Source organism: Protopterus annectens, chromosome 13.part0 (genome assembly GCF_019279795.1).
Source record: "Protopterus annectens isolate FY-2018-M chromosome 13.part0, PAN1.0, whole genome shotgun sequence".
Taxonomy (NCBI): domain Eukaryota; kingdom Metazoa; phylum Chordata; order Ceratodontiformes; family Protopteridae; genus Protopterus; species Protopterus annectens.
Genome location: NC_056747.1, coordinates 703,709,490 through 703,730,587, shown reverse-complemented (window position 1 = coordinate 703,730,587; position 21,098 = coordinate 703,709,490). Strand labels below are relative to the sequence as shown.

Here is a 21,098-nt window from a genome sequence, read left to right as displayed (position 1 = left end):
TAGCTGAGAGGGTCTTCTAACATTTTATTCATCTGTGGGGAGTTCCTCAAGTAGACCTGTTTGCCTCATCTCTGAACAAAAATCTAGCAAGATTCTGCTCTAGAGCTACACACAAGAAGGCCTGGAAGAGAGGTATTTTTTCTGTTCCTTGGATAGGAATAATCCTGTATGCTTTTCCACCCTTTCCACTGATATTGAGAGTTCATCTGAAGATTTGGAAGGAATATCCAAGATCATTGTGGTGTCATCCTTCTGCTTCATCAGCAGTGGTTCTCCCTTCTTGTGGAAATGGCCAGGGGCAGCTACCACAGGTTCCCTCACAGAGTGGATCTGCTTACACAAGATCAAGGAGGCTTGAAACATCTCAACCCAATCAACTTCATCTGACTGCTTAATTCCCCTTAATCACCTATTTACTGAGGATATTCCGCAGGTACTGATGGAGGCAAGAAAGTCTGCTACTCAAAAATCATATATTAGCAATTTGTAAAGGTTTTCTACTTGGTGCCAACAACATAACCAGCACCCATTCAAGGCTAATGTTTCTCTGTTTTTACAATATTTGTGTGAGTTACTATCCTATGGCCTTTCTTCAAGGTTCATTTATCACCCACTTCAGCATGCGTGCCCATAGATCCTCCTCTTTCAGTGCATTCTTATGACAAAATGTTTTTGAAAGCGGTTTTGCACAAGAGCTCTCCAAGGAAACCAGTGTCCTTCTGGCTGACATGAGTTTCTTAACATGAAAAATTGATTTACTGATTGCTCTGACTACTGCAATAAGAGTATCTGAGTTATAATCTCTTATGGTAGGTCAACCATTATCTCATTTACCACAGAGACAGAGATTCCTTGAGAACTCTTTATTCATTTATATCTAAAGTGGTATCTGAGTTTACTTTAAATCAAACTAACCATCTCCCCATTTTCTTCTCTGAACCTAAACATGATGGAGAAAGAATACTTGGATACCCTCAGACAACTCAGGCCTGATCCTGACAGAACTAAATCTTTCAGATCTTCAGATCAGTTTTCATTTTTTTGTGAAGATAAGAAGAAGGGACAACTTGTGTCAAAATAAACTTCCCAAATTATTGTTGTAGGCTGTTTCCTTTTATTATATTTATAACAACAAAACTATTCTAGACAGGCTCAAGGCCCACTCTACCAGGGGTATGGCTTCATCTATGGCTTTTTGGAAAGGGTTGGAGTCTAGAATGATTCTACAAGCAGCGACTTGGTCCTCTATATGTACATCTATAAGGCATTATGCACATGATTCCATCTTTCAGTCTGGATCAGGCTTTGCTGGGATCATTCTCCAGGTGCGCTTGGACCCTTAACCTTCCACCTCTGAAATGTAAGCTAGGGTAATCTACCCATATAGCTAAGGCTACTGCAGCCATGATCCAAATGATAATAATAGTATATTTCAGTAAGTAATCTTAGCATAACAATAGATATTCAAATGAATGCCCTCCATCTCTCTTGTTTTTTGGTGTGTTGTTTATGACAAGGTGTGGGCACTTATTTTTTGTTGTTCCTAACATTGCCCTCTCATTCTCAGTCTCCTTGTTTCTGTTGACATGAAAGCATTGAAGAGCTTGGTGCCTAAAATTGTCTTTTTTATCAGCTCAGCGCAATCTGATTAATGGTTTAGAAGCATGGAAGATGCCTTGAAGCTTTGGAAGCTGTCTGGCTGTTACATCCTTGGCAGAATATAACCCATATAGCTAAGGTTAGTGCAGCAGTGGTCATTCTAACATCCATTGTTATGGTAAGTTTCTTTACACAAGTGTACTTTTTTGATTGTGACAGTAGCAAAAAATGCTGTAATGAAAAAATGGAAGTAAAATATCAAACTGGTGATGCAGATGGTCAGAAATATCCTTTGAGAGGTTATGAAAGGGGAAGGATTCAGGTTAAGCTCAAAGCAAAAGCGTGCTTTTTTTGAGAAGTGGAAATCATGGAGAGAGTGGGGCACACAAAGGTGAAGAAGGTAAAATGCCACCAGATGAAGGTAGGGGAGCACAAATGTGAGTCAGACAAGAATACAGCATGAAAGAGGGTTCTTAAAGAGTAGAATGCTTTTCAGTGCAAAGAATAGTTAACAATAAATTAAACACGATAAAGATATCAAACAAACAAAAAAGGTTATAAGGTCCATCAGTCTGGTTCCCCCTGGTACAGGGTAAAGTACAATAATGTTATTTTAAATAAGATTTGTGATCTATAACTGTATTTTGTTATTTAATTCTTTATTTTTGTTGTGTTCTGTAAAGTTGTGTGTTATAAATAAAATATATGAAAGTTAAAAAAAAAAAATAAGTAAATTGCAAAACAATTTGTGAAAGGCATGTGCAGTACCAAGATACTCAAGCAATTTTAAATATGTATTTATTTATTTGTTCACTTTGCTAACCAGGGACTGTTTTCAGCCATGGCCTGGGACAAAAATAATAACAACATAGCTATACAGTATGCACTCAGTTAGTAAAATAAATATTAAGATACTGGAATACAAAACCAAAAGCAAATAAGATTCTGAGTCACAAACTGAGAAAATGAATAAAATGTTTTACAGGTAAAACTCTTAGCACACGATATGTGAATTACAAGTAAAAACAATGAGTATTTGCAAATGTACTTATGCAATGCATGAAGTTTGTATAATAAGGTGGAAACATTTTGAATTTTGTTTCATTCAGGAGATGTGGATGTAGGAATTGTTACAGAGATATGGTTTAGTGAAACAGCCAAAACAACAGAAATCAGAGGATATGTGGGGAACTGTAACTACAGCCCCAACTCTAGGGGGAGGTGGTGTATCAGTATATGTGAAAGACAGACTCAGGTTAATAATAGAGTTTAATAGTGAAATAGCAGAAGTTATTTCAGTTTGTTTTGTGGAGAAAGGGACAGAAATTCAAATTACAGATTTTCAAGACCCTTATCATAGAAGATGAAAGATATGGATATATTTGTTAAGGAACTGATAGGATATATAAAAGTAGTGTTGAGTGGAGATAGGAATGCAACTGGCATTGTTTGGAATGTTATGACAGTATGAGTAAAACAGATAACATCAAACTGACTAATTTCTTCCAGATGGCATTAATTCAGCGCATTAAAACTCTTATTAAATTAGATAATGTACTGGATATAACCTTAGCATCAGAGTAAATGGAAGTGTTAGATCTATTAGTTTGTGCACCATTGTGCAACTCTATTTATCTATCAATTTTAAAGTTAAATTGGAAGAAAGGTATGTTAAGAAACCCAAAGTAGTATGCAAGAGCTTTTACATGACAGCTTGCAATTTTATATACAGTTATTTAGAAAACTGGAACTTCACATTAAGCAATTTAAATGACATTTACGTGACTTTTGTATACATCCCAGCTCCTGCTTCAGTTGTCATACTTCATCACAATCTGGAAAAGTTTTATCCATGGATCCATAAAAATAATTTATTCTTAAGTGTGACTTTAACCTGGACTATTTAGGACCTTAACATAATAATCTTAGATAAACTTCCTAACATACCCCCTCCTAATGAAACACCCATGATTCACAGGGACACAATTGGGTTGGCTTGTGCTACTATGCAGATAAATGCCTTGCTGGTTGTTAGCCTAGTATATACGTATGAGCCTACAAAACTAAGTATATGCATATTCAGTTTTACACAATTAATTTCTGAACCCACATATCCCAGTCTTCTTCCTCCAAAATACATCCTTCTCACTAACTCACTTCATAAGTGCTGCTCCACACAAATTCTAATTTACTAGCTCTAACCACACACCTTTTATCTCATTCTGGCATTTTAAATATCTAAATCTCAACCACCTGTACTGTCCATTGCCAACAATTTCATTCTAACAAAAGCTCAGTCTCTTATTCTTGGCCTTCAAAAATTTAAACCATGTCCTTCTATACTCTCTAATCCTATATCTGGATTTCTGTTCTCTTCTTTCCCTGTTTAGGAATCCCTATAACCTCTTATAGCATTCAAGTATTTGGGAGGCAAATTACCATTGGTTTACACCTACGTAAGCTCCAGAACAGAGAAAAGGTTTGGAAATTAAAAAAGTCCTCGGTTAATGCTGCTTATTATACCATGACCCCCCCAAAACATGCACGCTGACTGGCCAGTGTGCACATTGTAAATCGAGTTATACTAATGGAAAAAGGTCCGATCGCCCGGACTTTTTTCCATTAGTATAACTCTACTTTTAAAACACTGTCTCGCTATGTTAAATGGGTTTAACATAGCGAGGCAGTTTTAAAATAAGCAACGGAGATCTTTACAAAGCCTTTCACTCTTGATCCTAAACGGTGAACAGATTTCTACGTGTAGTCGGTGGTGGAGCTAGCTCTAAAAAGAGCTGTTTTAGCCCTGTGGGCAGCTGGAGCTCTATATAGAGCTGTTACAGATCTCTTTGAGCTCTGAGAAGAGCTGTTTTGTGTTTAAAATGCCCTTTCGGGCAGATGCGGTAGTTCTAAAAAGAACTGTTTTGTTTGGTTCACCGAAGCTGTGTCTGTGCCTCCGGCTGGTCTTACCGAAGCTGATACAGATTTCTGTGAGCTCTGTGAAGGGCCGATTTGTGTTTTGAATGCCCGTTCAGGTGTTGGTGGTAGCTCTAATAAGAACATTTTTGTTTTATTCTTCAATGTGTCTCTGGTTGCTCTTACCAGAGCTTTTGCAGATCTCTGTGAGCTCTGAGAAGAGCTGTTTGGTGTACTGTGAGCTCTGAGAAGAGCTGTTTGGTGTAAGGTGCAGATCCACGTGAGGTCTGAAAAGAGCTGTTTTGTGTATGGACACAATGGGCTCTGGGAAGAGCTGCTGCTGTTGTGTCCTTCGGTGTTCCGTGGTGGTGTCGATCTCCGTTGTCCTTCTTGTTGAACAGATCTTCGGTTCTTTTGCTATGTGTGAGTCCTAAAAAGGACTATTTGTACGCTCCCCAAGCGCTGGTCAGAATGACCTGATAGCTGTTGCTGTGCTGCTTTTATGCTCCTGTGAAGGGGGCGTGGTTGAGAGATGTCCAATGAGAAGTGACTAGTTGGGGGTGTGGCCTTAGTAGGCCTACAAGGTGAAGACGGACCTGGTTGGAAGCATCTCATTCCTCTTATTTAGTTCCTTTTTATTAACCAGCTACTTGTTCATATGTGCCATTCCTAACCTCTAGCAATGCGTTGGAGCCTTTTGCTTTGTCACGATTATACCTATGTTTGAAAAAAACTGTACTAAAACTTAAATTTAAATGTAAATGTAACCAAAAAATAAAAAAATAATAAAAAATAAAAAATAAAAATAAAAATAAAAAATTAAATTTAAAATTAAATTAAAAATTAAAATTGAACTGTAAACCTCTGGGGTTACTGACTATAGTTCTAAATTTAGACTTGCCACTACCATCTGTAAAACAATGGAAGCAAGCTTGGTTCTGAGAAAGATTCTGAGATATCCGGCGCTTTCGAGGCAGATAGGAAGGTAGCCTGTCTGCCGCTCCTTCATCAGGGAGAGCGTACATTAGGTAGTAAAAAGTTAACTGTAGTTTGATATTGAAATTTTACCTTTTAAATTAAAAATAATTAAAAGTTGAGCTAACAATTGTAACTTTTGTGAGGGCTGATACATTAACTTACCGTAATTTTAGTTCTGCTTATAAACAATTAATGTTCAAAAAATGAATACATTATGCCTTATACCAGTGAGAAAACAGTGAGCGAAATATATAGCATATCTTACTAGGAGCCGATTAGTTGTAGTTAGCATGGTTAAGTGCCCTGAGGTTCAGGACTGTGGTGATGGTCTCCATGTAGTTGAGACCCGGAGGGTGCCTTGCTTCAAGTTGTATCTGCCAGATAAGTTCTTTTTTCTCTAATCTTGAATTGAAGTCCCCATTGAAAGGGATCTTCTCCAGCTGTTCGAGTATCAGGAACTTAAATCTTTCATGTCCTGTTTTTTTTGTTGCGTGTGTTGCTAGTTTATTTGTCGGTATCTTGTGCCTGATGCCGTATAGGTGTTTGGCAATCCTGGTTTTGAGGGCATTGATGGTCTTGCCCACGTAGAAGGCTTGACATTTGCAGCAGTTTGCTCTGTAGACCACACCTTCTGTGTTGCAGCCTCCGAATGCTCTTGTGGTTATTGTTTTTTTGTTGTTGGGGCAGTAAAAGCAGTCCGTGCCTGTCATGTATTTACAGTAGAAGCAGGGGGATAAGTCACTAGATGGATAAGTGCCGTATCTGTCGAGTTGTCTTGGTGGGGGAAATATATGAGTATTGTAAGGACTGCGAGTCAGGATAATGATACCTTGTTGTAACAAGGCACAGATAACAAGTTTGACTTCAATTTTCGATTTCTATCAACAAAGGATACTGAACTACCATTTGCAGTTGCTGACAAAGTTTTAATGTTATATGAAAAAGGTTTTTGCATCATTTATGAGTCCTACCTCATTGTCTTGAGTAGTGCAGAGCTGAGGAGGGATAACATTTAATTCCTCCATACCAGCATTTTTTGTATTTTGCTGTGCTGTTTAAAAGCAAAAAGGGCATCTTCATTTGAACAGATAGAGTTTGAATAAAATCCTAAAAAATTATTAGAAACATCTAAAAATACACCCTTAGGTGTGCAATAAACAGTACATTTAATTTTGTATAGTACATTTCTACCTAACAAGTTTAAAGAAGTTGATTCTTTACAGTAAAAGCATGCTGATCTTTGAGTGGAAAATTTTTAATAGTAACAGGTTTAGTTTCTGAGTAATCTAAAGGAACTGTGGATACACCTACACCCTGAATTGTGTGTTTAGAAAGTGGAAAGTGCTTGGCACTTGCCGAATTAATTATAGATCTAGTAGCGCCTATATTCTCAAGAAATGGGATAAATGTATTTTGCACTGTAACATTGATAAAAGGAAAATCTTGAACAATCAGTGCCAAGGTAAATAACTGTGGTTCCTCTGCATGGCTGTCCTAGGAAGTTTGCTGCCACACAGGTGGCTGCCAAGTAATATTTCATACAGGTCAGTTTCTTTTATGTTGTTGTGGCAAATTTACTTGTTGTCCATCTAATTGATATTCATTTTGCCAGTCCCTAGTTTGACCACAATTGAAACAAGCATTTAAATATGATGCACCTTGTGGTAATGGTAATGAGTTAGGAGGATAATCTTGCTGGTACTGTCCTGGGAATTACTGAATGAATTGGAATTTACCTCTTTTCCCACAGTTTCTTGTTCCCCTTTTCCACCCTCAGGAGTTGGTACTAAACTGCTGGAGCTGAATATAAACTAACTTTTTCTAACCCTTTTTAATCTGTTCTTGTATTGGTGATAACAAGCCTTTTACAAAAGCTGCTGACAACCTGCTGGCTGACGCACATTTTGTAGACTCTAGATCTAGAGAAGGCTTTAAATGCATTTATCACACACTGTAAATGCACATCAATAGATTTAGTTTGTTTAACAATGGCTTTTATTCTTGCCCAACTACGGTTAGGGGGAGATGCTGTGGTAATGGCTTTTAAAAGGTTATTTTTAGCAGCTAGAAATCCATCAGTTGTATGCTATGGAATGTTGACACCTATGTTAGGTCTATCCCATATTTTTGTAAAAATATCAGAAATGTGTAGGTTTTTAATACTCTCAGGTCTTCGTTGGTAGGCTTTTGTAACTGTACATGTCCAATTTTTGCATATTTTGCTGAGTGTGCTCAAATAAGGGGAGTGAGAATCTCCAATGGTCTGAAAATCCACCTACGGTCCATGGATATACTACTCTTATAGCAGGTTCCACCTCACTATCTCTAGCCGCTGCAGGGTTTGGTACTTTTTACAAGGGATGCATATGTTTGGAAGGTATATTAGAATCAGTAGAAGAGTTACAATCTGTCCCTTCTCCTGCAGGAGAAATCTTGTCTGCCTTTTGGGCCCAGTGGCAATTTTTAATGCAGGAGCACACAAAACTGTTTGGAAATCTGAGTCATGGCACCAGACTGTTATGGTACCAAATATCCTTCACTTGAGACAGTTTAGCAAAGAATAATAATTTCCTTTATTGCACAGAGAAACAAGTACATGGGAGACCATGAAATCAAGGTCTTGTCTCCTCAAACTACAGAAATCATTATTCTTTACACCTTGTTTTCATTAAAAGCAGCATTGTTGTAACAATCATAGAACTAACCAGTGACCAATTAAAATGAACTCTACAGCATTAGTTTTGCTAAGATTTCCTGACTCCTTGTTTATGACATTCCATATTAATCACAAGTTATGAATTTTATGCTAAAACTTTCTAATCAGAACAAATTTCATACTCTTTTAATCCTGTCAGCACTTTTGTAATATTAGACAGTAGGCAAATAAACAGATAAATACTAAAGAATATTATGGGTTTTATTTTGCTTATGAAAGTGTATTAAAACTGAAATGCATGCAGTAATATTTTTCCTTTTCTGTACTTCTTAATCTTCATACCTGCTTCTCACCCACTTAATTCTACATTCCATTCACATCTAGCTCTGAGAATAGTTTGTCTAACTCTGAACTACCCTATCTCCCTTTTGAGTTTAGCCACAGCTCTGCAAATGAGGGTTACAAACTATTAATCAATTTGCCTTTCGGAACTTCTTCAACAGTTAATCTTTTCCATCCTTGTTTCCTCATGAAATCTGCTAAACATAGTTGTGACCTCTGATGTTTTAGACTTCATATTTAAAATGCTTGTTACTACATGTATTATTCTCACAGAATGAAAAAATGCCACTATAATCCCTAGTCTTCCTAAATCTCTTAACCCTAAACAGCCCGACTAGTTTAATTACACTAGTAAACTTTATCCTGACACTGATGTATTAGAAAATGTTTTCTATAAGAAGATGTTATAGTTCATCCAAGACAGATTTATTCTTCCCCTAGGCAGCATTTCTCCCCTGCTACAACACTTACACAGCTCTCTGTTTCTAGCTACCATAATTACCTTTTCCAGTTTTGGCAACATTCTTCTAACTCATGCAGTATTTGTGGACCTAAGCAAGTCTTTTCTGTAGATCGTGATCTTATTCAGCAATAATCTCAACTAAACGTTTGCTCAGAATGCTTAACTTGACAAAGAAACTATCTCCACAACAGACCATTTCAGGCCAAATTTGCTAATGATCTTTCCTCTGTGGTAAATTTTGTGCACTCCAAGGCACAGTTCTTGAACCTATTTTATTTTCATAATTTGCTAGTTCTATTTTAGAAGACATTTACAGAATGAATACAACTCTATGCCGATACCTTGCTTTTAATCAACTGCTAATAATTTCACCACATCACAGAGCAATATTCAGGAAGATTGGTAAAGTTTTCCACTGGTTTCCAAGTGCAGCAAGACTGTAAATAAATCAAAAACAAATTCTCTTGTATTCACCACCCTCAAAGGATAAATAAATGCCCTCCATTAAACATTAACAACCCTGTGAATAAACCCATTAAGCAATATCCACATATAAATACCAAGACACTGTTCATGACCCCAGTTTAACTTTTAATGTTCACACTGTATTTATTACCTGTAATGTTCTCCCACAGTTTAAGCAAGCCTACAGAATTACGCATCTCCTTTCATCTGACACCAGCTTTGCATTGACATAAATCATTCTTATCCCTAAACTAGAATATTGTCTTCCATGATTTGCGTTAGATACCTCTAAAAAGTGCAATCTTTTATGGAAGTTTACTGACTCCTTTCCACAAATCCACTTTTAATTAATATTAGTTCCTCTCTTCTTTTAGCCACAACCATTTAGAAACTAGTTTTCCTTGTTTTTTGCCTCCATTGGTTCATCTTCTCTCACCCCAGATCAACCAGTACTCGCTTTATAATCCTGTTAACAACTCTGTTTCTCTACAGAGTTCCATTTACTCTAAGGTATGCTGAACACGATTTCCATGCACTAACTTCTTTCTTATGGGGTTGTATTCATCATAGCATCTATAACTCTCCTACTATCTCCACTTTTAAATGGGCATTAAAAGACACTACTTAGATCAAATTCAGTGTCTCTGCTTTAATAAATCACCTTAGATTATTTCATTCTACTACTACATTTTTTTCTCTGTTTTCATCATAATTATTTCACCTCACTGTTTGCATTTTGTCAATTATGCATTTATTTGCAAATAACGTACATAGGTTATATAACAATTTACAGCTTTATCCATGCTGGCAAATGAAAACTAGAATAGGCAATATTACTTGTGAGACTATTGTGGGACTGTCAGATATTACTGGGGTCATAACCCCATGGGCCAATACAAGTTGGTGCTTATGTTGTGAGCAGCTTTTTCCATTGGTGACAGAGAATGAGCATGCTGATGAATCTTGGATAGTCTGTTACAATTTTGGCAGAAAATTATAAAAATTACAAATGGTATTAATAAAATGTAGTAGTACATACACAAAATGTATTTATTTATAGGCATCACCATATACATTGCATTCTGTGTTGGCATCAAACTTTATATCTGTTATTAAAAAAAGGCAGAATTAGTACTTACATTTTAAATCATAATACGCTAACAATCACAATTAAAAGTACTAGAGTGAAATATCATGGTGTGTAAGCTGATTTCATGACACAGGGTAAAAAGCAACGACTATACCTCAGACAAGACAGCCCAGGATTGATTAGCAACATGAGAGGTGGAAGATTCCAGCTGGGCAGGAATGAAAATGAGTGACTGACATGACTATCCCATTCTAGGGGAGGATTTGGATCCAATCTCCCTACAGAAGTGGCATCTGTGGGATATATGCAGATGTGTACTCCAAGTACAATAAACAAAACATCAGGTCCAAGCCAACCACTGAATGTATCACACTCTAACTAGACACATAAATGTGTATACATCCATGTCAGGTCTAGCGTTGTAGTCATTGCACTGAGTCTGCCAGTCTATGGGTGTAGTTATTATGTACTAGAAAAAAATGTGCCAAGTCCTTGCTGCATGACTAAATGCCTGGCTGTTGACTCCCTTGCCTAGTATTCTTCAGTATTAGGAATCAAAAGGAATTAATGGGTTGATATGGGATGGAGATCAATATTTAGAGAGAAGGATAGGATTGGGGGGGGGGGGTCAGAAAGAACTACAGAGGAAACCAGTACTGCCAGGCCTTTTTTCCTGCATCTTTGTCTGGCCCAAATGCATGATGACCATCAAGCCTCTGCCACTGCCCATTCTTTCCCCATCAATGGAGTATGAGCAATTTGTGGCATGGCTGCCACAGAGGCAGCCATGAGGGATGTTTCTACTTTTATGGCCCAAACCCCACACTTAGTGAATAAGGCGGGCACCCATGTTACCATGGGGACATCTTGCAGATTCCCCCTGACATGCAAATGCCCCCCCCACCAAACCTAGTCACTTGGTTCTACAACCATTGGTATCATGTAACCCTCTTCTTGAAAGAGCAAATTGGATGATTGGGACCTTGAATTCAATCTGCCCAGGATTAGTGAGCATGTATAAGTTGCTCACTCCCACCTTCTCCTATTTCCAGCAGTTGAGTCACTGATCAAACTTGGGTTGTCTTGTTTATAGTAGGGTTTCATCCCTTGCATGCTACAGAGCTATGCTGCCAGACCTACTCTTCTTATGTGGAAAGTAAAGTGAGTTAAAACTGATGACAGCTGTTTTGTATTTGAAAAGAGTAGCCATTTGCTATGTTCCTCCTGTTCCCAGTTGCATCTGTCACCCCCTTCAGCACAGTCAGAAAACTCTACATAGAGGATTATGAGTTGATTGTTGATCATAACCTACTTATTATATGTTTGAAACATGGATGCTAAATAATTCACCTCAAGGGCAATCATAATTCTCTTTAGTGCAAGGAGCTTTATTTTCTACTAGTTGCAGAAAAAAATGTTTTGCTAGCTTTCAAAGTTGTAAAGCACTTAGTGAGCGCTGTCATATAGACAGTGTAACCCATTCTCTTATGTTTGCAGTCACCTTCACTGCCTCTCAGCTGTCCAGATAGTCACACAATGTTCACATTTTCCCTAATATGTTCTGTCTATTCCTCATAAAATTTGTTGTTTTAAGGCAACTCAGTGAGGACTACAACTTTCTAAGTTTGTAAATCTGGGACACATTAGCGGCACAGACAACAAGAAGAAATAAATCTATCTTTTTATTCTACCACTGTTGTTTGCTGGTCAGTACCAGCAGATTTGACTGTCCTAGAGTTAGACCTGATATTTACAAGTGAAACAAGGGGTGCTTACCATATGTTAAGATTAGGTCTTGCACTACAGTAGCACTTAAATGATTTGTCTTTTTCCAGATATTGGAATGTATTCACCACTCTCCATGCACTACATAACTTTTATAGTGTTTTGAAAGGTGTTTTGTTGGCTCACTGTTTGAATTCCAAAACCCATAATTGTGGGCCCTGGAATTATAAAGAAAACAGTGAAACTAAAGGATAACAGAGAACATCAATAACCACTGTTCTCCTTTAAATTTGTTTTTTGTGGAGAGGCAAGTCCCTTGTACCCTTTAATGTTGGGGGGTCTGTACCCCTCACACCTCTGCTACTTATATATGCTAACTCTGAGATTGCCATAACTTGGAAAAAAGGGAAAATATTCCAAGATACAGTTGTCTCAGACATAGTACATATAAATCACCATATCTGCACTTTCAGTCTCTATTCCTGGGTTGCCCTTCTAGTCTGGCAGTGTGTTTGAATGGTAGCACAGCACCACAGATATGGATGTGACTTTTGAATAGTAAGTGAAATTATCAATTGCAAGACCTTTCATTTTCCATTAACACAATAACACTTTTGTACTATGGGATGTTTAATCTCTAGCGACCTACACACATCTTTACATTACACAGCATTTTTGGAAAAATCAAGTTAAAAAGTGTAAGACAAGCAAATGTGAATATTTTGTGAACAGTAAAAGCTGTTCAGAAGGCACAAGAAGCACTGTTATTAGTAAAACATCTTTTTTACATTGATGACAGAGTATCTCACTCTTTACACCAATAGAATAATATATTATAATGCACACAAACCCCAAATAATATCTTTCTTTAACATTTTCACAGACCAGTTGTTTTATGTTGGAATCTTGTATAACCTAGGCATAATCTACTGATAATCCCATCTCTCCAGGAGTTAGGGAAAACTACCCCAGCAATGTTGAGCTCTCCATAAGCAACTAAAACCAGGAGAAGACATATGGTAAATCAATTTGTTATCCTTCTCAACTAAAACCAGGCGAAGACATATAGTGAATCAATTTGTTATCCATCTCAACTATAGTGAGCATCACCTGCTCTCTCGGAGCCTTATTCTACGTCTCTGCTTTTACTCTGATAGTAAATCTATCACAAGAATCCTAAACTTAGGAATATCTTCTAAAATTTAATATTATATTGAAGAGAATGAATGTATCCTATCTGTTAGGTAATATGTATGTCAAAGTCTCTTCTATGGAAATTGCATGTCAAAAGTCTGTCCTTACTATGTTTTGTAAAAAAATTGTTCTCTTGGAGCTTTTCTCCCCGGGCTTCCACTGAAAATGGACTTGTAATCCAGTTGGACTCTCCCGGTCAACAAATGTAAAATAAAATAAATAAATAAATGTATTGTCAGAACAGTTTTGTTAGACAGACATGAGCTTCCACATGACAGCAAGATTTCCTTCTCAGTGTTTATTTATTAAGATAATGATAAAATATGAAAATTATGCTTAATTGTATAAACAGCAATATATAGAACATTAAATATCTCTCAAGATGTGCAGCTTACAGTACACATATCAGTATAGTTTTCTTTATCATTGTCTAATGTTTCACATAATGCTGTACAATAGTTTGTAAATCACTTGGCTATGGAATTATTGCTTATCTTAACAATTACTATTAAACAACTAGCACCGTTTCCAGTATAGTGTAGTGTAGTGGACATTGATAATATATTTTCTGTCTGCCACCATAGTATTTCATGCCATGCCCCTCAATAAAATGTACCTCTGTTGGTTAAAAATAGTTTGATGGCCTCTACAATTCTCATGATTGCTCTGGCCAAACTTTGTATGAGAAAAGTTCAGTCGTTCCTCAAATCTTTTTGGACCCAGACTTTTCTCAAAAGGGAGTTATTATGGTGGGTGGACCAGTTATCTTTCAACTCAGGTCTTCCTTTGGCATTCCAACTGCTACTTAGTTTGTAGATGCCTCAGACTTTGCTTGCTGTTTCAAAGTTGGTTAATGTTCAGGGTATGTGGAACATGCAAGACAGAGTAAAACACATATATGTCAAAGGAACAATGGCAATAATAAATACTTTCAAATGTCTAAACCAGCTTTGGACTCCATGCCCTGTGTTAGTAATAACAGACAATACAACAGTGATGTGTTACATAACAAACAGTGGGGAACCAGATCATACCCCCTTTGGAGACTAGCTCTGATAGCATATGACCTAGCAAGTCATCACAAGCCATCCCTTTAGGCTACCTACATTCTATCAGTGCAACACATTATTGCAGACAAGCTGAGGAAGACCAGGACAGGCCTTCTTGAATGGAAATTGAACCCAGGTGTCTTCCAGGAATTGATTCAGCTGTGGGGAACTCCTGAAATATATTTGTTGCCCCTTACTAACAACAAATAGTTAAATAAGTCCTATTCCAGGCTTCTTTGCAAGCAGGTCTGAAAGACAGATATCTTCTCATTCCCATGGTCAGGAATATTCCTATACATCTTTCTACCATTCAACCAGGGTAAGATTCAAAAAGTCTCACCAAAGAAAACTGTAGTTTTCCATTCTGGCCCAGGCAGCAGTGGTTCTCCCTTCTTTTGAAAATGGCAAAGGGATTAGGAGGAAATTGAAAATAGCCAAGAGGAATTACCACGTTTCCTCAGATAATGGACTTACATAAGACAGGGGTTGCTTGATATACCCCAACTTTCAATGTCTTCAATTGGTTGCCTGGATGATAGAGTTTTAATACCTTTTAGGCACAGTTTTTCTGAGGACATACAACAGCTTTTAAAGGAGGGTAAGAAACCTACTACTAGAAAATTATATAGAGATAAGTGGAAAAGATTTTCTAGTTGGTGTCAGAGTTGCAACCAGAACCCTACCAAGATTTTGTTTCTTCTGTGGCTTTTTGGAAATGAGTGGACACTAGAAGTATTCTAGAGACAACACTTTGGTCCACTGTACATACTTTTACAAAATATTGCAAATTAGATTATTTTTCCAGATGCATGTCAGATTTTCTAGGACTATTCTCAAGGGGCTCCTGGACTCCCTTCTTCCACATCCTGTTCTCTCTAAACTCTGGTAATCTACCGATACAGCTTAGGCTACTGCAGCAGTGATCTAATGATGAACACGGTACAGTTCCTTCAATCCCCCTTTTTGTGTTACATTTTTGGCATGGTGTGGATATTTTTTTTTCCTACCATCTATCTAAAAGACAGGGTTCTAGCTTCCTGTATTCTGATGCAAGAAAGCTCTAAAAGTTTGATGCCCTAACCACTGACTTTATACTGCCCTTCTCAAGCAGTTGAGCAGTTAGGGCATGTGGAAGGTGCCCTAAAACTTTGGATGCTGCCCAGTTGTGATATGCTTGGTAGGATATAAGCCATATAGCTTAGACTAGAGCAACAGGGATCTATTCAAACATCTACTGTTACATCAACTCACACAACTGTACTTTCTCATGCTATCAGCTCTTCTTTGATTAAAAGTAGCAGAATGTTGAAAGTGACATAAGACCTCAAAGTAGACTGCATCAAATAAAGACAGCATTATGTGAGACATATTTTAGGAAGTTATCAATGGATATTTCTCAGAGCATTGTCTTACCATATCAATGACTTTTAGGTGGCCATAGGAGAAGGCAATGGCATTTGGAGGAGTAGCTACTGGCAGCATGAAGGCTAGGGAGGATGCTAATGTACATGGCACCATGACATACAGTGGATGGATTTCAATTGCTCTTGCCTGCAAAAATATTACAAGAAATTTATTAAGTAAATTTCTGAAGACAAACAAAATACACGATAAAGCAATCTGAAAAATGAGCAATAGCAAACTATTTTACATAACCAGAATATTATTATAGGACTTTAGTGCTGCATCACATACTGATACTTTATGATATGGACTGTGAAATTTTAGGTGTCAAAGGTCTGATATGAAAATGAGCTGAGCAAAGCTACAGAATACATAAAATAAATAAAAGTAAATCTAGACCACTGCAAACTGTAATTTCATTCATGAATATAAGGATTCAGCTTGCATTCACATATGAATAAATGGTCTTTCATTTATTTGGAAGAAGTGGGCCAATATGTCTGGAGTACAAACTGTAATGATAAAATATATATACATAATATAGGATGGGATAGAGATTAGAGATTCAGTCACCTCAGTCTTTACAATGAAATATTATCTATTCACAGGCAATACACCATTGAAATAGATTGTACCTTAATTTAAAGGGGCAGAAGCTGTTTATAGATATCTTCCTATTGCAAGATCTAGACAGCAAGTGACAACAATAAAACACTACTGCATTTCAAAATCAGTCCAGGATTTTTTAAGCATTTTTCACATTACAGGCAATCAGAAAAATGTATTTTAGTAATGAATCGTATGAACCATTAATAAAATATTAGTTAGCCAGTCATAATATTCCCATTCTAGTTTTGGGGACAGAACTTTTGAAGGCAATAGCAAGATCCTCAGTGCTTCAGTTTTGAACAGAGCAGCTTAGCCACCGAGTAGTAGTACAGTTAAGAATCAGTTTAGTCTCAGCCCCACCAGTAACTCCAATTTTGATTTCTTTCAATACATTTAATGATCACAGATCTTCTATTCTGTTTGGGAAAGCTGCCATAGTACATCACCCAATCTTTTAAACTGAGCAGAAAATATCCATCTTCCCATCTATCTGTCTCTCTCTCTCTTTGCTTCTTAAGCAAATGTCATTCTACTATAATCACCAGTAAACCAATGTAGCATTCATTTGAAGATGTCCCCAGAATTGTTTTCCTGGATAAGCCTGAAATAAAATGAATTCGTTATGTGAGATAATAAATGGTTACACTATGTTACACATTGGAGTACATTCTGTATAGAAAGCATTCTCATTATGTCATGGCAAATATAATTAAGATAGGCATGTTTCTCTATATTTGTTTGGGACAACTTATTTAAAGTGTGTATAATGTTTATAGTCAATGCAAGAGTCAGGAAAAATCTTCACTATATAGTTTAAGAAAAAACAATGCCTACTTAAAATATTTTCCCAACAGTTATAGTTGTGATGATGCCCTTTATGCCATGTCTATAAGATGGTTCTGGAGATCAGGGGAGTGCATTTTTGTTCTAGATGACCTATTTTAGCATCACAGGCTCCCCCTTTTGAAAGTGATGCTTTCCTTCTTATGTGTTAGCATCTGAATACTTCTTTATTTTGATCTTTTGATTTGAGCTTCTTCTACATACCACTTTATCTCACTCACTGTATTGTTCCGGAAGCATAGCTGGCTCAATCAGTGCCCTGTGCCAGTACCACAAACCATGACCCTGCCCTCTCAAACTTTCATGTGAAGAGCTAAAAAAAGGACTTCTGAAAACTTGCAGGATGCTTCCTATAGACAATACCTAATCCACATACATGCATACACACTCACAGAAGTTCTTCAAGTGAGAACAACGTATGCTTTAACAAAAGTGCTTTTTCGATAAAAGCGCTTTCGTTAAAGTGTGTTCGGTGGTTATGGATTCAGACATTTGCTCATTCGAGCAAACTCCTAGCTATATATATATATATATATATATATATATATATAGGTTCATAGGTTCATAGGTTCGTACTAGGCTATCTGCCCTAGGGCATTTATAAGCCTAGCCAGAGTGTGTGTGGCTTTCACCACCCCTTAGATGAGAATACTACGCCCATTTAGGGTTTAGTTTACTGTGCCTCTGTCTAGTAGTGACACAGAGATGACCCCCGGGGTAAACCTATGATTTCCCATCCACTCGTCAAGATTTCTCTTGAATAGAGTTAGTAAGGGGCTCTGCCTAACATGGATTGGGACTCTGTTCCAGAGTGTAGGGAGCCTCTGGGTTATGAATCTGTCCCTCCAGCATGTCCTATTTATTTCTGTGTTGAGGTTTAAGTCTCTTGCTCTCGTGGCTCTGATGGATTTGGATTTTCTGAGGTGGAGCATGTCCATTAATTCTGGACTGGACATGGCCTTGTATGTCAGGCACAGGTCACCTCTGAGTAGGCGGTATGCGACTGAATAGAGCTGGAGTTTTTTCAGTCGGGCAGCATATGACATATGTTTAAGACTCTTTATCCTCTTGGTGAGGAACTTTTGGGGTCTTTCCAACTGCTGCAGGTGTCGGGTAAGATACATCCCAAATGGGGCATTGTACTCAATCATTGGCCTGATAAGAGAAGAGTACAGGGGCACAATGACCTCTCTTGATCTAGATGTGAAACCCTTCATGATAAGGTGGGCAATATAGAAGGTCTTCCTAACCACTTTGGCAATGTGAGTGTCAAATGAGAGGTTACTGTCAACCTGGGTCCCTAGGTCCCTGATTACCTCTTCTGTACTTAATGGATTACCACCTATGTGGTAATTTGTGAGTACCTTGTTTTTCCCAAAGGGTATGACTATACATTTTTTGGCGTTCAGCTTTAGGCCATGGCTCTGGCACCAATTATCCATTTCTATGATGCCTCTCTGAAGGATGTTTGTGTCCGCTGGGGTATCAATTATGGTGCCCAGTTTGCAGTCATCTGCGAACTTTGTCAGCCACAATCCTCCTATTTTTGCCTGTACCTCGGAAAAATAAATGCCGAACAAGAGGGGTCCCAGGACTGAGCCCTACGGGACACCGCTTGTGACCGGCTTAGAGTCTGACATAGCTCCAGCAACTCTGACCCTGTGGGTTCTGTCCTTGAGCCAGTTTGCAACCCATCTTGTGACATATGGGTTTACATTTAAGCTGGTGAATTTGTCTATGATGCCCGAGTGGGTATTGTGTCAAAGGCTTTTGTAAGGTCAAGGTAGGCTGTGTGAACTGCCTTACCCTCATCAATGGCCTTAGTGACTGTTTCAAAAAAGTCGACCAAGTTCAAAAGGCAGGATCTGCCCTTGACAATGTCAAATTGGGTAGGGTCCAATGTCTGTAGGTCCCCAATGTCTTTGTTTATGAGTTCCTTAATGATCCTCTCCATAGCTTTGCAGACCAGGCTCGTCAAGCTTATGGGGTGGTAATTTCCAGTGTCCGTAGAAGCACCGTCTTTGTGAAGTGGGACCACTGTTGCCGTACGCCATTCTTTGGGTACGTATCCTGTAGTAAGGCTAAGATTAAACAGCAGCCTTATGTGTGGGTTTAGTTCCTCTTGGAGTTCATGTAGCACACAGCCTGGGACACCGTCTGGTCCCATTGATGCTGTGTTTTTAGCTTTAGAGAGGGCAGCTCTCACCTGCGCATCTGAGATGTTAGGGAGTCTACACTCTGCTGGGATAGTTATTTCTCCTTTTGGGGGGGGGGGGAATTTGCACTGAACCTGTCTGCCAGAATGTTGGCAATGTCAGTGGGTTAATTGTATTTTGTGTCATTTTGGACTAACTCTGAGCATATCTGGGAGTTTCCACCCAGGTTTCTAACATAGCTAAAGAAGGCCTTGTGATTGTCTTTTGTATCTTTTGCGATTTTTCTCTCAAAGTTGGCCTTGGATGATTTTATGAGTGATCGTAGTTTTTTGCTAGTACTGATCAGAGATGCCTTCCCTTTTAGGGATTTTTCTCTGTCATGTAGTAGCTTCCTCCTCCTGTTGTAAAGTTTGTTTATGGTTGGGGTCCACCAGACCGGGCGCTTGCCTTTGGGGGAATGGGTCTTGGTTTTATTTGGGATTGCATGATCCATGCATTCTTGAAGGTGCCCGTAGAAGGCATTTGTAAAGGATTCAGCAGTGTGGGTTGTGGTTTCCTCTGGCCCAGGGGCTTTGAAGGATACCACTTCAGTCTTAAGAAGTGTGAAGTTGGCTTTTGAGAAGTTCTTCACTGTGGTCTTTTGTGCAGGGGGTGGGGGCGGGATGTGGATTTCCAGTGAGATTAATTTATGGTCCGATCTTACCAATGAGGGATATACTTCCGGTGTGGAGCATTTTGTCCCCATGTTTGTGATGATCAGGTCAAGTATATTGTCTCCTCTTGTGGGAATGGTGACTAGTTGTTCCATCGCATTTGAGTTTATGAATTCTAGGAACCTTTGGGCTAGGGTGTTGGGGCTTGAGTAATGTTCCCAGTCTATGTTTGGGTAGTTGAAGTCTCCCAATATGATGGTATTTGGAGAGACATTCATACTCTCCAGTGTCTTCAGGAAGGCTGTGTGGAGTTCCTGGGTTTGAGAGGGTGGTCTGTAGCATGCTACAAATTGTAAGGCAGTTTTGCCTATGGTTAGTTGCACCTGGATAGTCTCCGATGCTTTGTGCGTTGCCACTAACCTGGAGGTGCGGGTATCTTTGATGAATATGGATACTCCCCCTCCTTTTGTGGTACGGTTCAAGTTTTGGGGCCGGAAAGCATGATATGAGGTAAAACCTGATAGTGCTGGGGTGCTATCAGGAGCCTTGAACCAGGTTTCAGTCACTGCACAGACATTGATGTTCTCCATACTGAGGAGGGCTTCGAGAGCGTGCATCTTGAGGTTTAGACTTCTGGCATTGAGCAGCATTACCCTTAGTTTTTTTTCACTTGTGTTTTCTAGGGAGGTAGGTTTGTCATTTGAGCCTTGCCTAAAAAAGGCACTATGGGGGTGGCAAGAGCCTTGGCCAATATCCGGAAGCCCAGGGGTGACAGGTGCAAGCCATCCCTTGCGAAACAGCGTGGCTTGTCGAGCATGTCATCCCAAGCAGACAGACATTGGATCCTCTTAGAATGACACCAGTAATTAAGCCAATTGTTAAAACTGATCATTTTGTCTTTGTACTGTGGCATCATTCTTGGTGAGGGTAAGATGCTGCTCAGGGTCAGGGTCATACTG

At 38.5% G+C, this 21,098-nt stretch overlaps 1 protein-coding gene across 1 annotated transcript in view; it reads right to left on the bottom strand.

The window, feature by feature from the left end:
• The window catches only part of SLC13A2 (solute carrier family 13 member 2), a 688,970-nt gene that overhangs the window by 117,796 nt on the left and 550,076 nt on the right, over positions 1–21,098 (bottom strand). Inside the window, exon 10 of the mRNA XM_044054394.1 lies at positions 15,888–16,025. Coding sequence (XP_043910329.1) covers positions 15,888–16,025 — 138 coding nt within the window. The remainder of the gene's footprint in view (positions 1–15,887; positions 16,026–21,098) is intronic.